Raw genomic sequence first — 21,751 nt, 5'->3', positions numbered from 1 at the left:
TATTGGCTGTTGCCGATGGAAGCATTGACCTACCCTAATGTGTTTAACCCAGAAAAAAGGGTGATTTGGACTTCCGGTGGCGACGCGACGCTGAAGACAGCCATCTCTGGGCTGTCCACTCTGCGGCTTCGTAGAACCGCCAAAAACAGCGCCGATCAGCTGTTTCGGTGGTTCAGAAGCCCCCTCCTCAGGAGAAGAGGAGGGGGTAAGGCCCCAGGTAGGGGTTGAGCTCTCCAGGGCCGCCTGAGCTTTTAGTTTGGGCGGCTGAAGGATCGAGCCCCCCCGAAGCCTGGGTTTGCTCTGGGCTGCACAGCGCTTCTGCTCCGTGCTTTTGGGAGCAGAACCAAGTGTTAGCAACCACCCCTGCCAGCAGAAAGGACTTTGGAGTGTGAAGATGCAGGCAGAGCGATACAGAAGATCAAGGTGAAAGTGGATTTTTGTTCTCTAGTTCAACGGATTTTATGGACTTTGAAAGTGAAAGTGCGTAGCAAGTGAAAGTGGGGGAAGATGGCGGCTAAAACTTCCAAAGTTCTCAGGAGTGTGGGGGCTTCCCCGGTGCAACAGTCCTCGCTGCAAGCCTTATTGCCTCCTGCACCTGCTCCGGCACTGCAACAGTCCTCGCTGCAAGCCTTATTGCCTCCTGCACCTGCTCCGGCACTGACGGTTAAAGATCTACAGGATGCTTTGGAAAAGCATTCACAACAAATAGCAGATATTATAGATGAAAAGATGGAAAAGCTGGAGGAGAAGTTTACAGCAATGAGGGCAGACATCTTGCCTGCACTTCAAGGTATGGCTTTATGTATTGAATGCTTGGATGAAAAAATGGAAGATCTTAGCCAAAATAATTCCAGATTAGAAGCAAAAGTGTTAGAGACTGAAAATGTGATGGATAAAATGGACGGCAACTTGACTCTGGTCCAGTACCACCAGATGGAGTTTACTATCAGAATCAGAGGCTTAAAAGAGAATCCTAAAGAAGATTTAAAGCAGATAGTCTCTGAGGCTTTGGAAGGGGTACTGGGACAGTCAGCAGCTGAAATTAAGGGAAATATAGACAAAATCTTTCGTGTGAATTCATGGATTGCAAGGCAAAGGAAGCTACCTAGAGATGTGGTGGTTTACTTCACAAAGAGAGCAATCAGGAATGAAGTTATCCAAGTTTCTTATGATACTAAGCTTGTGGTTGCTGAGCAAGAGGTTTTGGTTTTAAAAGAGATTCCTCCAAGAATTTTAAGGAGAAGGAAAGATTTTGCTTTTCTGGCACAGGAACTTAAGAAATGCGATATCAAGTTTAGATGGGAGATACTAGTGGGTATGGTGGTGATGCATGAAGGCACGAGACACCATTTGGTCACAGTGATGCAGGCACGTGATTTTTACAGCAATGTTTTAAAAGCAACCCCTTTACCACTTTTGGAATCTACAAAGAAGAATGGCGAGGGAAAGCCTCAAGATGCTGCAGGAATAATGCAGGCAGAGGAGAAAGCTACTGGAGTGGATCAAATTACAGCTTCATCGGAAGATGCCAGAGATCAGAGGATGACGCGTGCTGCTTTGAGATGAGCGAGACGAGAGCAAGAGCAGGATCAACAGAAAGTTATGGAACCTTCAAAGTGTACCTATAGCGAAGCTGTGGGAGGGGCGCGGCCTAAGGAAGTTAAGGGACTCCTGGCAGACGTGCTCCAGAAGCTTCGGGTTGCTAAGGATGGCGACTAAGTTTCTAACCTGGAATGTCAATGGCTTAAACTCACCACAGAAGAGAAAGAAAGTTTTTCAATACTTTTCAATACTTTCAATACTTTTCAATACTTAAGACTGATGTTATTTGCTTGCAAGAAACACATATTAGGGTTATGGATGAAAAGTACCTATTGAACTCTAGATTGGGTACACAATTTATTGCTTCTGCAATGAATAAGAAGAATGGAGTGGTTATTTATGTCAAGAATACTATGACAGCGGAGTTAATAGAAGCAGATAAACAAGGAAGATATGTTATAATAGATTTGTTGTTAGAAGGCAAAAAAAACACTTTTGGTTGGACTGTATGCTCCTAATCAACAACAAGCTGATTTTTATAGTTCATTACACAGCAAGATTACTCAGTTGGATTATAAATCTTTTATTTTTATGGGAGATTGGAACGGTGTCTTGGATGTACAACTGGACAAGTGTGGTTCTTTTAGGCATACTCCAAGCCACGCTAGATTGCCTAAATCTTTTTTCAAGATGAAGGATGATTTGGAGTTGCGAGACATTTGGAGAGAAAGACATTTACAAGAAAAGGATTATACTTTTTTTCTGATAGACATCAATCTTTTTCCAGGATTGATTTTATATTAACGACTAATGATTTTTTTTCCAGGATCAAGAAGATAAAGATTTGTCCAAGAACTATGTCTGACCATAGTCCAGTCTGGTTAGAGATTGACAAGGATAATAGAGATAGGCGCTCTTGGCGCTTAAATGAGAACTTGTTTAGAAATCAGGGAAACGTGGAAGAATGTAAAAAACAGATGAAGGACTTTTTTGAAACTAACATGAACAAGGGTACTTCTATGGACATGGTTTGGGATGCTAGCAAAGCTTATATGAGAGGGGTGTTAATATATATGAACAACAAATATAGACGTAACTTGGAATTTAGGAGGAAAGAATTAGAGAATGAAATTAGGGAAAAAGAAAAGGCCCTAATTTTGAATCCATCGGATGTGAAGATTAAAGAGGTTATTGACTATCAACCTAAATGTTGGAGATGTGGTGGCGAAGATGCAACATATTTTCATATATGGTGGACCTGTAAAAAGGTTAAAGCTTTTTGGATTAAAATCTGGTGGAATATGCAGAAGATATTCAAGCAAAGGATAAAGTTTTGTCCGCAATTGTTTTTATTGGGCATAATTACGGATACTACTGTTGTGGACACTAAGTTGATGTTGAACTTAATTACGGCAGCAAGACTTTTAGTAGGTCAATATTGGAAGAAGGAGGAACTACCGACTATAGAAGAATGGACTCTAAAAGTTTCTGACCTGGCGGAAATGGCAAAGATTTCGGCTTATTTGAAAGACCATTCGCAACAACGTTATATTATGGAGTGGAAAAAGTGGATTGATGACATCCAGAACAAATATGGGACTAAAAAGTTTCATTTAGCATTTGTATAAGTTTTGATGTGATATTAGTATTGCTTGTAGTCATTTTATATTAGCCAGAGTGCGATAGACTTAATAGTTTATTGTTGTTAACATATGGCTGATCAAGTGGCAACCAACTTGAGGTTTGCCAGGCATAATACTTTCTGCAATGCTAATAAGCCAGGTAGATGGCTAGCTTATAGACTAAGGAAAAAGCAGAGGGCTTCTAACATAGACAAAATTGAACATAAGGGGAAGATAGTGTTTCAACAGGATTTTATTAAGGAAGCCTTTGTGGATTTTTATTCTAAATTATATGCTAAGGAGAAGATTAATGAAAAAGACATTGATGAATATTTGGAGAATGCTAGCATCCCGGTTCTTACGCAAGTACAAAAAGAGGAGATTAATCAATTGATTACAGAAGAAGAAATATTTACAGCAATTAAGCAGTTGAAGGTCGACAAAGCGTCAGGTACAGATGGTTTGACTGCGGCCTACTACAAAAATTTACAATTAGAGATGGTTAAACCGTTAAAGGAATTGTTCCAGACAATCCAGAGAGGGGGAAAGGTGCCTCCATCTTGGAGAACTGCCTTTATCTCTCTGATTCCGAAGGAAGACCAAGATGCTACTCAAGTAAAGAACCATAGACCGATATCACTATTAAATACAGACTACAAGATATTTGCTAAGGTGCTGGCTAATAGATTGATGAGGGTTCTGCAACGGGTGATTCATGGGGATCAAACTGGGTTTATTAGTGGTAGGCAAATGAAAAATAACGTGAGGCATATAGTTGATGTGTTGGAATTTTTGGAACAACCAGATCCCTGCGGCGCTAATCTTTTTAGATGCTGAAAAAGCTTTTGATCAATTGAATTGGCAATTTTTGATGAAAGTTTTAGATAAAATGAATTTTGGGGATAAATTTTTGCAACCAATTAGGGCATTATATCAAAAACAAACAGCTCGAATAATAGTTAACAATAGCTTGTCAGAAGTATGTAATATTGAGAAGGGTACAAGGCAAGGGTGCCCGCTATCGCCTTTGTTATTTGTGTTAACATTGGAGATATTATTGGTAAAAATACGAAATTCGGAAAGAATTAAGGGTATACAGATTAGAGATCAGGATTATAGATTGAGAGCGTTCGCAGACGATCTGGTTGTTACAGTGACCCAGCCGGAGAGCTCTGTTGTGGACCTGATGGAGATAATAATGCAATATGGGAAGGTTTCTGGATTTAAAGTTAATGTACAAAAAACTAAAATTTTGGCCAAAAACATGACAGCATCGCAAAAGGCCCTTTTAGAAGGGTTAACTGGATTTGAGATTGTCAAAAGGGTCAAATATTTGGGGGTGCTTTTGTCGCCCTCTAATACAAAATTATATAAAAATAATTATGAAAAATTATGGGGAAAAATCCAAAAAGAAATGGAGAGTTGGGAAAAATTGCAATTGTCTTTGTTGGGGCGAATCGCAGCAGTAAAAATGAATGTCCTGCCTAAATTTTTATTTTTATTTCAAATGATACCGGTTCTTAAGAAAGATTCTAATTTGGAGGAATGGCAGAGAGGTATCAATAAATTTGTCTGGGCAGGGAAAAGGCCACGAGTTAAACTTAAGATTATGCAGGATACCCGTGAAAGAGGTGGTCTTAAAATGCCTAATCTTAAACTATATTATGAAGCTGCTGCGTTAGCAGGTATAAGTGATTGGATTAATTTGACACAAGAGAGATTATTAAATCTTGAGGGCCACGACTTGTTGTTTGGCTGGCATGCATATTTGTTGTATGATAAGAAGGTAGATAATGTGTTTAGAGTGCATATTTTAAGACAGGCATTGCTGAGAGTTTGGAAGAAATACAGACATAAGCTAGATTGTAAGATACCATTGTGGGCAATTCCAAAACACGCAATAGAAAATATACATGCTGGTTTCAAACATGATGTGACTACGTACAAGGAGATTCTAAGCTTGGAAAGAAATGTCTGGTGTTTGAAGTCATATAGTCTCTTGCGAGACGAGAAGATTGTTCAGAATTGGTTTCAATATACTCAGCTACATACAAGGAAATCTTAAGTCTGGAGAGGAACGTATGGTGTTTGAAGCCGTACAATCTTTTACGAGAAGAGAAGATTGTTCAAACCTGGTTTCAATATGGTCAATAACGGGCCAGGTGGAAAGAAGACCAGAAAATTGGTTTCTCAATGACTGATGAAAATCTGGTAAAGCAAATTAGAAATCAGGGTCCAACACATATCAAACGGATATATCTTGCGTTGATAGAAATTGACTCAGAAACAGAACTTGTTAAAGATTGTATGATAAAGTGGGCTCAGAATATTCAAGAAGTTATTACAATGGACACTTGGGAAAAGATCTGGGTGAGGAACGTAAAATTTACGCAAGCTCAAAATTTAAGAGAGAACTTTTATAAAATGTTTTATAGGTGGCATTTAGATCCTAAAAAGCTTGCAAGTATCCGAACTATCATCCTAAATGTTGGAGATGTGGTGGCGAAGATGCAACATATTTTCATATATGGTGGACCTGTAAAAAGGTTAAAGCTTTTTGGATTAAAATCTGGTGGAATATGCAGAAGATATTCAAGCAAAGGATAAAGTTTTGTCCGCAATTGTTTTTATTGGGCATAATTACGGATACTACTGTTGTGGACACTAAGTTGATGTTGAACTTAATTACGGCAGCAAGACTTTTAGTAGGTCAATATTGGAAGAAGGAGGAACTACCGACTATAGAAGAATGGACTCTAAAAGTTTCTGACCTGGCGGAAATGGCAAAGATTTCGGCTTATTTGAAAGACCATTCGCAACAACGTTATATTATGGAGTGGAAAAAGTGGATTGATGACATCCAGAACAAATATGGGACTAAAAAGTTTCATTTAGCATTTGTATAAGTTTTGATGTGATATTAGTATTGCTTGTAGTCATTTTATATTAGCCAGAGTGCGATAGACTTAATAGTTTATTGTTGTTAACATATGGTTGTTTATGATTGTTTTTACCTTTATACCTTGTATTTAGCTCTGGGAAGTCGGGGAGGGGGGAGGGGGGAAGGGGAGGGGGGAGGGTTAGAGAGGGCTAGGAAGGGTTGGGTGGGGGGAGGGGGGGAGGGATTGTTAAAGATAAAATGTATTGAAAAACTTTTCAATTAAAAAAAAGAAAAAGAAAAAAAGGGTGATTTATAAAGAATTATTGCATTCAAATGGAGAATTAAAATCTAAATCGCAATTGCAGGAACAGGGTATCCAGGTAGATTGGTGGGCGTATATGCAGCTTCGCAGTCAGTTTATGAAGGAGATGGTTACAGGAAGAATTGATTATACAATGTAACAACAACTTGTCTAAATCATTAGAATGTTTCTTATTACGTTTTGTATTTTTTAAAAAGAATTTTAATAAGCACTGCGATGTATTGTTATGATGTAGTTGTGGATGATTTCAATAAAATAAAAAATATATTTTAAAAAAAAGGTAGAACTAGAACTGAAGGTCTCCCAGTTTTTAGCCTGATGCCTTAACCACTGAATTTCTAATTCTTATGTTAATGTATTTAACTAACTTTAATTAAACTAAATGCATGTAAATTAAATCAGATACAGTTGTAGTGCCTGGCCCTACTTAAAGCCAAAAGCAATCATAAACTCACAAGAGGTGGCATATAGCAGACTTAAGAAATTATGGTGGTCACTTAATTTGGTAATCAATGACTCATCCATGAAGAAATCTTAGGTAAAGGTAAAGGTTACCCCACACATGCGTGCTAGTTGTTTCCAACTCTAGGGGCCAGTGCTCATCTCTGTTTCAAAGCCGAAGAGCCAGCGCTTGTCTGAGGACGTCTCGGTGGTCATGTGGCTGGCATGACTATAGACGCCAAAGGTGCACAGAACGCTGTTACCTTCTCACCATAGTGGTCCCTATTTTTCTACTTGCATTTTTATGTGCTTTCGAACTGCTAGGTTGGCAGAAGCTGGGACAAGTAACAGGCGCTCACTCTGTTACACGGCACTCGGAATTCGACCTGCCAAACTGCCGACCTTCTGATTGCCAAGCTCAGCATCCTAACCCACTGAGCCACTGCATCCCTGAAGAGATCTTATTGATATGCAAAAGCCGAAGCAGCATCATATTAAATGGAGTTAAATGGAATCTTTTAATGGATTCTCTAAAAAGGAGGAATCCAGCTTATTTCTGTATGTAGGTTGGGCCCCTTAATCTTTTGATGAAACCACCTTTTCTAAATAGTAATTTCTTTAAAATCATCTTGGGAATTGTAAGCAATTAAAAAGTGCTTCTTCAAGTTTAAAAGTTATACTGTAACTATGGGCTTACAGTTCCCTAAAAACAAAGCCTTGGAAGAATAACCAGAGATGCCTTTTGAATGCTTTCTCAGAATAGTACTTTAATAGAATTGTGGAAGAAATGCTAACCTTCTCACATGAGACTCACATTCTTATATTTTAGAAGTTTTGCTTTCTGTCCTGCTCCTGTTTTCACAGATTTTCAAGCACAACTATTTCAGCAGAAAAGATTCCCTCTCCTGTACTTACAGACTTATTTTTGATCTGGAAAGTCATTGCATACTTCTGAATTGATAGATATTTTTATATTTGTTTTCCTTAGTCTAAGCTGGCTGTTAAAATACTTACAAGAGGTTGTATTCTTAAAATGCCTTTTTTTTCTCCCTCCCCCCTTTCAATCAGTGGAGTTACTTTCAGCTTCCTCTTCTCCTGGGTTCTGATGCTGACAGTGGTGGTCACTTTCATTACCGGTGGAAATGTGGAGAAGCTGATATGTGAATCATTTGATGACAAGACTTTGTTCCAAGTATGGCACTCTATATAATCATGAATTTCCATATCTTTTCTGATAATTCTAATATTTGTCATGCACTTGTAAAACATTAAAAATACTTCATAAAATGTTCTGTATGTTCATACAATATGTAAGGCCATAATTTAATTTTGATGTAAATGACCAGTGTTCAATATCTGGTTTCTTCCATGAAATGCACAGCTAGAAAATGACAGGTCACTCCTGGGTCATTAACCACCACATTTTGCTTCTTTCCTTGGCTTGTTCTATAAGTGGAACAAACCCAGTTCTTGATTTGGAATTATAACCAAGCCACAGCTGGAAACATCTGTGGATTGGTAGCTATGCATGCCCACAAAGCAGCAGGTAGCAAGTGACAGTATGCCCTAACTTATAATTTATTGTGCCAAGTTGTAGTTTGAGGTAGATGTAAGACAGTCATTATTGTATCACCTTTAAAACACTCCTATAAAATACAGTAGATGATGATATTATTAGCCACATATTATAAATAAGAAAGCAAGTTTGAAAGAATTTCATGGAAGAAATTAGATCTGAACTGGATTCCCCATTTGGTTTTTCAGTCATTCCAAAATATTACTTCCGCTTCAATAACTTTGCTTGATCTAAACTAAATTCCTATTTTGTGCTTCAATAAAGGTTAGTGAATATCATGGCCACTGAAACATTCTAAAGTTGCTACTTTTAGGTCAATGTGTAATATTATCATTACCTTTAGGAAATGGATATTATACAGTGTAGCTTCTTGTTATTTGCAAAACACATTATAATAAAGAAAACACATTTCTGAGTACAGGTAGTCCTCAACTTACAACAGTTCATTTAGTGATCATTCAAAGTTACAATGGCACTGAAGTGACTTATGACCATTTTTCACAGTTACAATAGTTGCAGCATTTCAATGGTCATGTGATCAAAATTCAGATACTTGGCAACTAGTTCATATTTATGACTGTTGTTGTGTGCCAAGGTCATGTGATCACCTTTTGTGACGTTCTCACAAGCAAAGTCAATGGAGAAACCAGATTCACTTAATGACCGGGTTACTAACTTATCAACTGCAGGGATTCACTTACAACTGTGGCAAGAAAGTTCATAAAGTGGGCAAAACTCACTTAACTAATGTCTCACTTAACAACAGAAATTTTGGGCTCAGTTGTGGTCATGAGTCAAGGACTACCTGTATTGTTTGTAGAAGCTAAATTAAATGTATAAGTCAATCTTCTTTGAATTGCATTTTAGATTTTGGACACACCCTACTTGCTTAATCACCAGTGGAAAAACTATCTGTCTGGCATCATTCTGAAAAACCCAGATATTGATTTGACATTTGAAAAGGTTTACAGGTAAATTTTCACTCTTTCCTGCTTTTGTTGTACAATTAGTTTTCTCTGAGATTGTGTGTATAGATTCAATCATCTGAAAATGATTGAAATTTCTTCCAACTTGCCTCCTCTACTCTTTGCATCATCTGCTCCTTCCCTACATAACTTTAACAGCCAGGAACCACCTCCTCTTCTTGATTGTGGTGGATGGAGAGGGCTCTTCTTTCCTTTTATCTATTTCCATAGCAATAAAGTGTCCAAATGGATGATTGACCTTATCTCCCCCTCCCCACGCCACCCCCTTTTCAGGCTGACTGGCTGACTTCTTTTCTTCAGCTAAAAGGGAAAATCCTCAAACACCTTTTCAATGTTTTCCTTCGCAATGGCTACCCCAAAATTTTCATAATATGATGCTTATCATTCAAACACTGACAAAACACAGCCAACCACAACACAAAAACAAGTCCTGCCATACAACAAAGGAACATCCAAAATGGCTGCCAGAACACTGCAACCCCTAGAAATAATGATAGCTCACAAACCCACATTTACATTCAGAAAAGAGCTATCTAAAGTCAAAGACAAAATACAGAATGAAGACAACAGCAACTAGTATATAAAATCAATTGCAACAATTGTAACTAATTCTATGTGGGACAAACAGGAAGACAATTGAAAACAAGTGTTCATGAACATCAACTAGCAGTTAAATGGCACAACCAAAAACCCTGTTCTCAAACCACATTGAGAATAAACAATATTAGTTTGATTGGGAAAGAACAAAAATCATTGGGCATGCCAACAACCGCCGCACATGTAAATTTATTGAAGCCTAGTATTCTACCAGAGGAGCAATTAACAAGCATATTGATCTAGATCAGACATGTTAAACACAATCCCTGCAGGCTGAATCCAGCCTGTCATTGGCCCATATTTGGCCCATGGGATTGCCACAGAGATGGTGAGGGACCTGTCCCTGCCACTCCAGCCCCACCCAGCCCATTCAGGCAGCCCCCCAGGTGCATGCACAGGAGCTGGTGAGCACATGGGGTATGTGTGTGTGAGAGAGAGACTATGTCTGGCAGCAGGGGCTCCACAGCCTGATGCAACCACTGGGTCGACCCTTGAACCAGCAGGCACAACTGCAGCACTGGCAGCAGTTAGAGTCAGTGGGGGAGACATGTGATGCGGACTGCCAGACTTTGGTTGCTCTGTCTTTGCTTGTGCTTAGAGACCAGGTCACTGCTGGTCATCTCAGCCCCTTCGCAGGTCTTGCCCTTGGCCTGCACATGGAGTGTGTACACTGCCACCACTAAGGCCACCAGCAGCTCACACAGGTCCATTAGGCTGCCGCTGTCCAAAGCAGCAGGCCCACCCAACCCTAAAGGAGGTGAAGCAGCTGGCTAGTTAGCCCAAGTAGAGGTGATAGAGTTTGCCCAGGCCCATCAGGCAAAAGACAGCCACACCAAGTGGGGAAAGCCGGATCCCCATCAGCCCATGGCCGCCCAGGCCCAGCAGAGATGGAGAGGAAGGCCTGTGATACTGGGTAGACCTGGGTGGCCATGACTTCGATGGGGATTGTTGTATACTGTTATACACGGTGTTAAAGTTACCAATAACAAGAAGCCTCAGAAACCTGTGGCTAAACCATTGGAGCCCGAACGTGGCAGCCATTGACAGTTGAAAGCTGTCAAAAGGCTGCCGCAAGCAATTGCACATGTGCCAGGGCCGGTCTCAGCTGAAAGCTGCCAAGCTGTCAAACGCCGGCAGAATACACGCCACGCCTCGGCCGGCTGCCTTTGACAGCTGTCAGAATCCCCGGCCCAGCCGTGCAGGCGCAGCAACTCGGGAGCTGTCAAAGGCTGCCGGAAGCCTATTGGTCGCCGCTCTCGTGGCGGGAGATTGCGCTACGCTGATTGGTTAAACAGTTGATAGCTCCTGTATAAAAGGGAGGGTTTTTTCACCTGACAGCTGTCCAGAGCTGAAGCCAAATAAACATCTGAAACCCAGCCTGCCGTCTCCCTCTCCTCATTCCCTGGACCATTCACCTGGCAACGAAGGTGGGATTCACGGTACAACAGAGCTAGTCACTGAGCTGAGTCATGAGCAGAAGGAGTACCAATCCCTCCAGCCGCTGTGGTCACTGCTGAAGTCGCTGGCTGAGGGTAAAGGGAGTCCTTCAATCGCTCAACTGTATCACGGACCCAGTCAGAATGGCCAACCTTGGACACATCAGGGAGTTCGACGTCCGTCACCCTGAGGGGTCGGAGTCGCATTGGGGGCAGGTCGAAGGGTACCTCGTCGTGAACAAGATCACGGAAGACCGCCACAAGGCCGCGGCATTACTTTGCCTCAGCGGACCGGCCCTCTATGACATTGCTGTGGGACTGTGCAGCCCGGACCCGGTCGCCACCATTCTGTATGCAGAGCTGACCGAACGTCTCAGCAAGCACTTTATGCCCAGGCAGTCGGAATTGTACTGGTGGCTCAACTTCGCTCGCCATTGTCAGCAACCGGGTGAATCGGCTACAGCATTCATCACGGGGGTCCGTCACGCTGCCCGCAGATGCCAATTTCCGGACCTAGAGGACCGTATCCAAGACCAGATCATCTCTGGACTATGAAATGAGCAGCTTCAATGGAAGCTTGTGGCTAAGCCTACGATGGATCTTGCAGAGGTCACTCTAGAGATCATGCCGTATGAAGACAGCCATCTTGAAGACTTGTCCTTGTCGGGATGTGGCCCCAGCAGTTCGGTCCATCAGGCCAGAGAGCTCAACATCGGGGACCACGAGGACGACACCGGAGTGGACGCGATCATCCCAAGATTTAATAGGATGGCCACAGGCCGAGAGGGAAACCGTAGACCGACCAAGCCAGAGGGCGCAAGCCCAAACCCCAACCCCTCCGATGCAAGGACCAGGTGCACTAGCTGTGGCGGGGCCCACGCCAGGGCCACCTGCCATTTCAGGAATGCCAAGTGTCACGGATGCGGGAAGACCAGGCACATCCGCTCCATGTGCCGCAGCCGAAACCGGGAGACCCTCCATGAACTTGAGGCTATTCCGTCAGGTAGGACCAAGCCTTCCCGCCCACCCCCAAAAGCCCCACAGCCCTCGGTGCTATCCATCCTCTCCAACCAGATGCCCCTAGCAATTCATCACCTACAACCCAAAATAAAGATCTGGGTTAAGATCCAGGGGGTCCAATATGAGATGGAGGTGGACTCAGGGTGCTCTGTTTCCATCATATCCTGGGACACCCTCCAAGAAATCAGGTCTTGGACCCACCGCCATATTCCCCTCCAGCCCTCCTGAATCCCACTCGCCGATTTCCAAAGAGCTCCCATAAGCTTAAAGGGTCAGGCCAAGCTGAGAGTAGGATTCAAAAAGTTTCAGGGGCACCTCATGGCCCAGGTCACCGAAGGAACCTGGGCCAGCCTCATCAGCCTGGACTGGTTCGAGGCTTTGAGCATCCGCTTAGAAGGAACAAACCGCATCCAGTCGCAAACCCTGGAAAACTTCTGCAAACAATTCGCCGATGTTTTCGATGGGACATTAGGCAAATACACAGGCCCCCCGATAGACCTCAAGCTCAAACCCGAGGTCGCCCCTATTAGAATCAAAGCCAGGAGGGTCCCTTTCACCCTCAAACAAAAAATTGAGAGCAAACTAGACCGACTAGTTGCCCTAGGGGTTCTTGAACCCACGGACAGAGGAACCTGGGAAACCCTGATAGTGACACCTGTCAAGCCTAACGGGGATGTGAGAATCTGCACGGACTATAAAGCGACCCTCAACCGCGCATTGAACCCCCACGCTTACCCAGTCCCCGCCGTTAAGGACGTCCTGTCTGAAATAGGCTCTGGCTCCATTTTTGCCAAACTCGATCTGGCGCATGCGTTCCTCCAGCTTCCTGTCAGTAGGGAGACAGCTGACGCCCAAACTATTATTACACACCGTGGGGCTTTCAAAGTAACCCGCCTCCAATTTGGCATTTCAGTGGCTCCTGGCATCTTCCAGGAAGTCATGGAAAGAACTCTGAAGGGAATTCCGGGGGTTTGCCCCTACTTTGATGATGTTCTCATCACAGGGGAAACCGAGAGCATATTAGCAGCCAGACTGCATGAAGTGCTAACCAGATTTCGTAGTGCAGGGTTAAAGCTCAAATGAGAGAAATGCTCCATAGGGGTTCCATCCACGGAATTTCTGGGTTACAGGATAGACGCCCAAGGAATCCACCCCACTAATTCAAAAATTCTAGCCATCAGGGCTGCCCCAGCCCCCAAAAACAAAACAGAGCTCCAAGCATTCCTTGGGCTCTTGAATTTTTACCATGCCTTTCTCCCAAGAAAGGCAACAATAGCGGAACCTCTCCATAGGTTACTTGACAAAGGAGTATTATGGCAGTGGACGTCAGTCCACGAGGATAGTTTCACACAACTCAAACAATTGCTTTCAAGTAATACAACCATTTCCCATTACAGAGAGAATAAGCCCCTCTGCATAGATTGCGATGCATACCCGTATGGGATTGGAGCGGTTTTGAGCCACCTGCTAAGCGACGGGACACAGGCGCCTGTTGCCTATTACTCTAGGACTCTCTCCAAAGCTGAAAGGAACTATGCCAAGATCAATAAAGAAGCACTGGCAATTGTGGCAGGCATTAAAAAATTCCATGATTACCTATATGGCCACCCATTCACGATATACACCGACCACAAGCCCTTGCTAGGGCTATTCACCTGGGACCGGCAAACCCCCCAAATTCTGTTCCCCAGGATGCTGCGGTGGACCACATTCCTCTCTGCTTACTGTTACCACTTGGTTTACAAGCCAGGTCAGCAAATGTGCCACGCAGACGGCCTCAGTAGACTGCCCCTACCCCACGTAGACCCAGCCCCAGCCCCGTCTGGTCACATCCTAGCCATCCAGGAGCTCCTTGAGTGCCCTTTAACAGCGAAAGACATCACTGCTGCAACTGGCAACGATAAAACACTCAGAGTACTGGCATGGGTTTCTTCGGGGTGGCAGGCCATTAGCCCAGGCACAGAATTCCAACCCTATTTTATGAGGCGCAACGAATTGACCTCCCACCTGGGCTGCATACTTTGGGGCAGCAGGGTGGTTGTGCTGCCCCTGCACAGACCCAAGGTTTTGCACACATTGCACGACGGGCACCCTGGCATCGTAAAAATGAAAGCCTTGGCCTGCAGTTATGTCTGGTGGCCGGCCATCGATAAGGACATAGAAACGCACGTAGCTGGCTGCTATTCATGCCAGCAGACCTGACCAGCACACCCCCAGGCTCCCATTCACAAATGGGAAACAACCCGGAATCCGTGGTCCCGGGTCCACATTGACTTCGCTGGCCCCTTCCAGGGACAAGTTTTCCTCATTGTAGTGGACAGTTTTTCCAAGTGGTTGGAGGTTCTCCCGGTTTCCAGCACAATGACTGCTGCCACCATTCAGGGACTCAGGGGGATTTTCGCCACACACGGCCTCCCCGATGTCTTAGGCCCACAATTTACCTCTCATGAATTTCAGATCTTTGCCAAGAACAACTGTATTAGGCACGTCACGTCAGCCCCCTTCCACCCTTCGTCTAATGGCCTAGCAGAGGTTATGGTGAGAACCACCAAAGACGCTCTCCGCAAGATCATCGCAGGAGATTGGCACTGCCACCTGGCACAGTTCCTCCTGGCTCACCATGCTACGCCCTGCTCCACCACCGGAAAATCCCCCGCAGAGCTGCGTTGGGGCTGCCGGCTAGTGACAAGGCTAGACAGACTACACCCTGACAGGCCGGCGGCCGAAGAGGACCATACCTCGGGGACCACCTGCTGCTGGCGTCGACTTCCCTCTGCCCTGTGCGTTCCCACAGAGAGGGCCTCCTCAGGGTGCCTCCGGTCAGAGAATGCCGGCTGGTGGCAGCCAGGGGGAGGGCCTTCTCTGTGGGCGCCCCGGCTTTATGGAACCAACTGCCGGTTGAGCTCCGGACGGCACCGGATCTTCGCTCCTACCGGTGTGGGCTAAAGACCCATTTATTTGAACAAGCTGGCCTGGCCTGATGGGGGAATGTTAGGGTTTTAATGGGTTTTACATTGTGATTGTTTTAATTGGGCAATTATTTAATCTTTTTTAACTTTTGTATTTCTATTTATATGCCCTGTTCACCGCCCTGAGTCCTCCGGGAGAAGGGCGGTATATAAATTTAATAAATAATAAAATAATAATAATACTGCCCTGCCCAGGACATTTGCCCAAGGACAACGCATCTGGACAAGGAACTATGGGGGAAGTGACAAATGGATCCAGGGAGTCATCCTGAATCAAACTGGTCCTCTATCCTACACGGTGGACATCGGGAAGGGACATTTCCTCTGCAGACACACAGATCAACTCCGGTCCAGAAGTCTTCCGAACCACCCCTTGCACTCACCCCCATCCCAGAAAGCCCCGAGCCGCTAAACGATGACACCCCCATCATTTTGCAACTATCCCAGGACTTGCACTCCCCACCACAGGCGCCTCCAGAAGAAGAGACACCGGGAGTTCCACACTGGGAGGAGGAGGTCCTCCTCTGCTGCTCCAACAGAGCCAGGCAGCCCCCCACCTACCTCGCGGACTTTGAATGGGCAGGAAGCATGCCTACGGTTAACAGTTCAGTTTAAAATGTTTATTAAAGGTTCACGGGTCAGGGGGGGAAAAGGGGTGTTGTATACTGTTATACACGGTGTTAAAGTTACCAATAACAAGAAGCCTCAGAAACCTGTGGCTAAACCATTGGAGCCCGAACGCGGCAGCCATTGACAGTTGACAGCTGTCAAAAGGCTGCTGCAAGCAATCGCGCATGCGCCAGGGCCGGTCTCAGCTGAAAGCTGCCAAGCTGTCAAACGCCAGCAGAATACGCGCCACGCCTCGGCCGGCTGACAGCTGTCAGAATCCCCGGCCCAGCCGCGCAGGCACAGCAACTCGGGAGCTGTCAAAGGCTGCCGGAAGCCTATTGGTCACCACTCTCGTGGCGGGAGATTGCGCTACGCTGATTGGTTAAACAGTTGACAGCTCCTGTATAAAAGGGAGGGTTTTTCTGCCTGACAGCTGACCGGAGCTGAAGCCAAATAAACATCTGAAACCCAGCCTGCCGTCTCCCTCTCCTCATTCCCTGGACCATTCAGGGATCTGGCTTTCCTTGCTCGGGGTGGCCATCTTTTGCCTGCTTGGCCTAGGTGTGCTCTACCACTTCTACTATGGTTTCATAGCTAGCTGCTTCACCTCCTTCATGCTGGGTGAGCCTGCTGCTCCAGATGGTGGCAGATTGCCTAATGGAACTTCATGAGCTGCTGGTGGCTTCAGTGGTGGTGGCAGCCACCCACAGCAGGGCTGAGGTACGTCTGGTGTGCGAGGGGAACACACTCCACATGTTGGCTAAGGGCAAGACCTGTAAGGGGGCTGAGGAGATGACCAGCAGCAATCTGCTATCCAACCACAAGCAAAAACAGATGGGACTGAGTAGGCACGTCTAGCAGTCTGCATCATGTGCCTCCCCTGACTATGCCTGCTACCAGTGCCACTGCCACACCTGCTGCTTGGACAGCCGGCCTGGTGGTGGCAGCAGGCTGCAGAGCCACAGAGTGCTGTGGCTGCTGACAGACACCATTGGCCCCCACACGCTCACCGCCCTCTGTGTGCGGGGGGCGATGGTGTCCAGCAGCCCCCTCCCACCCCTCCCTCACCTTGCCTCACCCCGCACTGGCGGCACCCTGTCCCCTGTCTTGCCTCGCCTTACAAGCTTCCCACCCACTGCCCCACATGCCAGAGACTCACTCCAGCCACGCCTCATCCAGTTGATCACACCCCCCCGAGGGAAACCCCAGTGCTGATGTGGCCCTCAAGGAAATCGAGTTTGACACCCTTGATCTAGATCTAGCATATGAATATGTAAGAAACCAGACCATTTAAACTACTAATCAACAAAAGAATCAATCAGCTGCTCAGAATTTAAATATAGCTGCAAATGAACAACCAAGATATTTATAAGCTAAGGAAAATAGGACAAAAATATCTTGCTGATGATGTTACCTGGTAAAGAAATGTTCAGAAACTAAACTGAAACAAACTTGGAGAGCAAACCACTGCCAAAATCTAAAACCCAAGCTGCAAGTATTTTCTATTATTTCAAAACCCTCAAAGATTCAATGCAGTCTCTGTCACTCTCACTCTTACCCTTTTGGATGATGAAGTCTCTTCCAGTCTGGGACTCCCATAAGTATGGCTTCTGGTAATGGTAGATTTTCTTAAAATCAGTGGTGTCATGTTCTAATAATAGCATGCAAGGATATTCTCATGTCAGACTTTCTCTGGTATGAAAATTACAGAAGTAGGAATTTTCTGTTTTGCAGGGAGGTTGGGGTGATCTCCTACAGATACAGTATTCTATCAACTGAGATAATTGATTGTTTTTGTGAATTTTAAAAAGTTGACCAGTGAGCAGAAAGGAAATACTGAAGCCATTTTCAAACACCAAGTTTTGCAAGATTCTGGGGAAACCTCTTCCTTCAGTGTGATAACTCCCATAAGACTTATTTCTTTAAGGGTCAGAAACTATCTGATAACTTTCTCCATCTTCATAAACATTCAGTCTTTCACTGACACTTTTAAAAAGACTTTGTCTCTATACATACATATAGTTACATAGACCAAATCAAGGTTAAATTGATTTGCAAACTCTTGTGGAATTCAGTCTCCAAAACAACATAATTCTACCTGGCATAATCCCTCTGTCATTTCTGAGATCCAGATTTACAGAAACCTTAGGATTTCATTAATGACTTCCTTTTTAATTTAGGCATTGCCCTTTCAAATTTAGGTTTATATGTTGCAGTGACATTGATTTAAGTTGGATGTTGTTGCCTTAAGTTGTATTTTCTTAATAAGAGAAGGAAGGTTGGATTATTCTTGCTTTGAAACAGAAGCTAAGTAAGGACTAAAATATCAGTTACTACTTCCATTCAATTTTTCATAAACCAAAAATTGTCAAGAATTCCATCAGTTGCTCAAGTCTTCGGGAGATAAGGTCTAATTCTACAGTTATAGAAATACTGTATCTCATACTTAAATATCTTGAAAAAAATAGTTGTGTTATTAATTAGATTCCAAAGATTATTTGAAACTTCCAAATCTTTAGGTACTTTGGATGAGTTGTCTAATTTACCATTTTGAATAGCAGAGCCATCACAAATTGTCTAAATAATTCTCAACTTCAAATGTGCTTGTGAGGTAAGGTAGGAAGGGTTTGGTTAGCAATTTGGGAATTGTATAAGCTGCCCAGTTGTTAGAATGGGTAGACTTAATATATATAATGAAATAAATAATCTTTCTAATCCTTTAAATTCAGATTGATACTGTATTCAAATGGCTCAGTTAAATAGATTTTTGATGGAAGAAATTAGGATCTAAAATTGGAAACAAACTCTTGATTTATCCTTTTTCTATATATCCTTTTAGTGACTGCAAGGACAATAAAGGCATTTATGCCACGCTCCACTTGGAAAACCTGTTCAGTATCCATAAAATTCTAAACATTAGCATGGTGAGTTTAACAGGTTGTGAGTATTTCAGAACTTTACTACACAATCTTTTGCATTTTGTTCTATTTTGAGTTTTTCTAGAAAATATGTTTTACAAGAAGTAAGCTGTTTATGCATCATAGTGATTGAAACCCTGGCCCAAATTTGAATTTTTACCATTGTTGTAGGGTGGCACTCTGCTATTCCTTCGAGCCTCTGTTATTCATTCTGTCTCTGGCAGCTTGTCTGTGTTTAAAGTGTTTGGGATTCTCCTTCCACTCAGTTTTGCTTCAAGCTGGTTCCTTTCACAGGATGAACTGTATGTTTTCATTTAATCTTACAGGATTTGAATTACAATATTACAAAGCATCTCTGATGCCAAGTTTCTCCAGGCAGAGCCAAACATTAAAAAGGGTACAATAGAAAATGATCTAAGAAACTTCAAATGAAATAATAGAAGCAAATAGTTTTCTATAGCATCCTAGGAGGCCAGTGTGCCAGACTGAATTAAAAATGTTTTTGCATATGCCAAAATTAGTACATGCCAAATGCTTAGACATGGAGAAGAGGGCAAGTTTTTATAGAAGAGGCACCAGAACAGAAGTCTGTTTGGGTCCCAAGGATGTGGCCCAATTTAGAGGAATTTATTGTAGCCATTAGGTGGATTGACATAGAAAAGGGATTCTTTGAGGTATTCTGATCCAGTTGTTTAGCCTTGCAGATTTAGAACATAGAACATAGAATAACAATTTAGAAGAGACCTTGGAGGTCTTTTAATCCATCCCTCTGCTCAGGCAAGAGACCCTATACCATTCTGGACAAATGGTTGTCCAATCTCTTTCTGAAAACCTCCAGTGATGGAGCACCCACAACTTCTGGAGGCAAGTCGTTTCATTGATTAATTGTTTTCGCTGACAAGAAATTTCTCCTTAGTTCTAGGTTGGATCTCACTAATATTATTCCTTGTCCTGCCCTCAGGTGCTTTGGAGAATACATCATTTCCCTTTTCTTTGTGACAGCTCCTCAGATATTGGAAGACTGCTATCATGTCATCCCTAGTCCTTCTCTTCATTAGACTAGAGATACCCAGTTCCCCCAAACATCATATGTTTTAGCCTCCAGTCCCTAATCATCTTCATTGCTCTTCTCTGCATTCTTTCCTGTTTCAACATCTTTTTTATATTGTGATGACCAGAATTGGATGCAATATTCCAAGTGTGGTTTAGTAAAGATGAAACCTCCTTTGAATGGAAGGTTTCACAGATATGCTGGTAATGTTTTGGAAGGAGTAAACAGAAAGAAGTTGTTATGTATTGTTGTGCAGAGGTCTCCTTGTGCTACCAAGGAGTTGCACAGACAAGGAAGGATATTGAGAGCAGTAAAAGATCACAGTAACCACAAGATACACTGAGTTGTGAAAATAGAAAGTAGTTTACTTTAAGGTGGTGTAAAATAAAAAATGCACAGTCAAAAATAATCAGTCCAGGTCATACACAAAAATAACAGTCCAAGTACAAATCCTAATACAAAGCCTTCTTACCAGTCCAGAGGTCAAAAACACAGTTATGCAGATACAGAGCATAAAAGCAAAAATAAAGCGATCAGCAAATTCAGATATTCAGAGAGATCCAGTGAGAGAGAGAATCTATGTTTCTAGCTCCCTCTTATGGCCATGAGCAACCTCACATGCCCATGGGTCAATTACCTTCTTAAAGTTACAACATCATCATGGCTTATATATTTCCAACCCAATATGTAGGCTATCATCATATGCCTAACAGAAGTTTTCCATTCCTTTCAGCTAAAACAAGGGTACCCAACCTCTGTAGTGGAGCATGTGCTGCTCCATTTGCATGAGCGGCAGGCACTCACATACAAAGCTCTATTTATGTTTGTGGTGTGCACTCATGCAAGAAGCTCCATTTGCACAAGCAGTGAGTGCTCACACTCGCATGGGAAGCTCATGCCTACTGCTTGTGTGGAATCATCCCCTCTCCCCCACCCGCTAGTTCGCAAAGCTGAGATCCCTGACCTAGAATTTGTTTCTCACCTTTGCCAACTGGAAGATACATGGATAGAGGATTCTGGAAGTTGAAGTCTACTCAGGCCTGGAGAAGACCTGAGAAGAACAGCTGAAGGACTTGAGTTTGGCTAGTCTAAAGAAAAGAAGAAACAGGTGTGACATGATAGCAGTATTCCAGTATTTGAGGGGCTGCCAAAAAGAAGAGGGCATCAAACTATTCTCCAAAGTACCAGAGGGCAGGACAAGAAACAATGGTTGGAAACTGATCAAAGAGAGAAGCAACCTGGAATTAAGGAGAAACTTCCTAAGAGTGAGGACAATTAACCAGTGGAACAGCTTGCCTTCAGAAACTGTGGTTGCTCCATCACTGGAGGTTTTTAAGAAGAGACTGGACAGTCACTTGTCTGAAATGGTATAGGTTCTCCTGCTGAGTGGGGGCTGGACTAGAAGACCTCCAAGGTCCCTTCCAGCTTCTGTTCTGTTCTGTTTTACTCTACTCTACTCTACTCTACTCTACTCTACTCTACTCTACTCTACTCTACTCTACTCTATTCATCTTCCAGTTGACAAAGTTGAGAAACACTGTTTTGAATATTGTTTTGATTTCCCCTTTGGAATTTCCTGATTGTTCCTTATCCAAATTCTAATCAGCTGTCAACTGTCCTACTCAGTCATCTAGCAAAAGACTCCCGGCCATTTGTTTCTGCCAAGAGTATACTTTACTGAAGCTTAAGTGATTACAGAAATAGCATAAACTGAATCTGAGGTATTCCCATGCAAACAATACAAAGTAAATTTTCCTCCCCGCCTCCAGACATCCCTTGGT

The 21,751-nt window shown here is 43.5% G+C and overlaps 1 protein-coding gene across 1 annotated transcript in view; it reads left to right on the top strand.

Moving 5' to 3' along the window:
• The window catches only part of PROM1 (prominin 1), a gene marked incomplete at its 5' end in the record, with an annotated part of 294,047 nt that overhangs the window by 192,210 nt on the left and 80,086 nt on the right, over positions 1 to 21,751 (top strand). Inside the window, 3 exons of the mRNA XM_083366948.1 lie at positions 7,877 to 8,000; positions 9,252 to 9,355; positions 18,841 to 18,925. Of these exons, the coding sequence (XP_083223074.1) occupies positions 7,877 to 8,000; positions 9,252 to 9,355; positions 18,841 to 18,925 (313 nt within the window). The remainder of the gene's footprint in view (positions 1 to 7,876; positions 8,001 to 9,251; positions 9,356 to 18,840; positions 18,926 to 21,751) is intronic.

The sequence above is a fragment of the Vipera ursinii genome, assembly GCF_947247035.1.
Source record: "Vipera ursinii genome assembly, chromosome: 7".
Classification (NCBI taxonomy): Eukaryota; Metazoa; Chordata; class Lepidosauria; order Squamata; family Viperidae; genus Vipera; species Vipera ursinii.
This window is presented reverse-complemented; position numbering and strand designations above follow the sequence as displayed.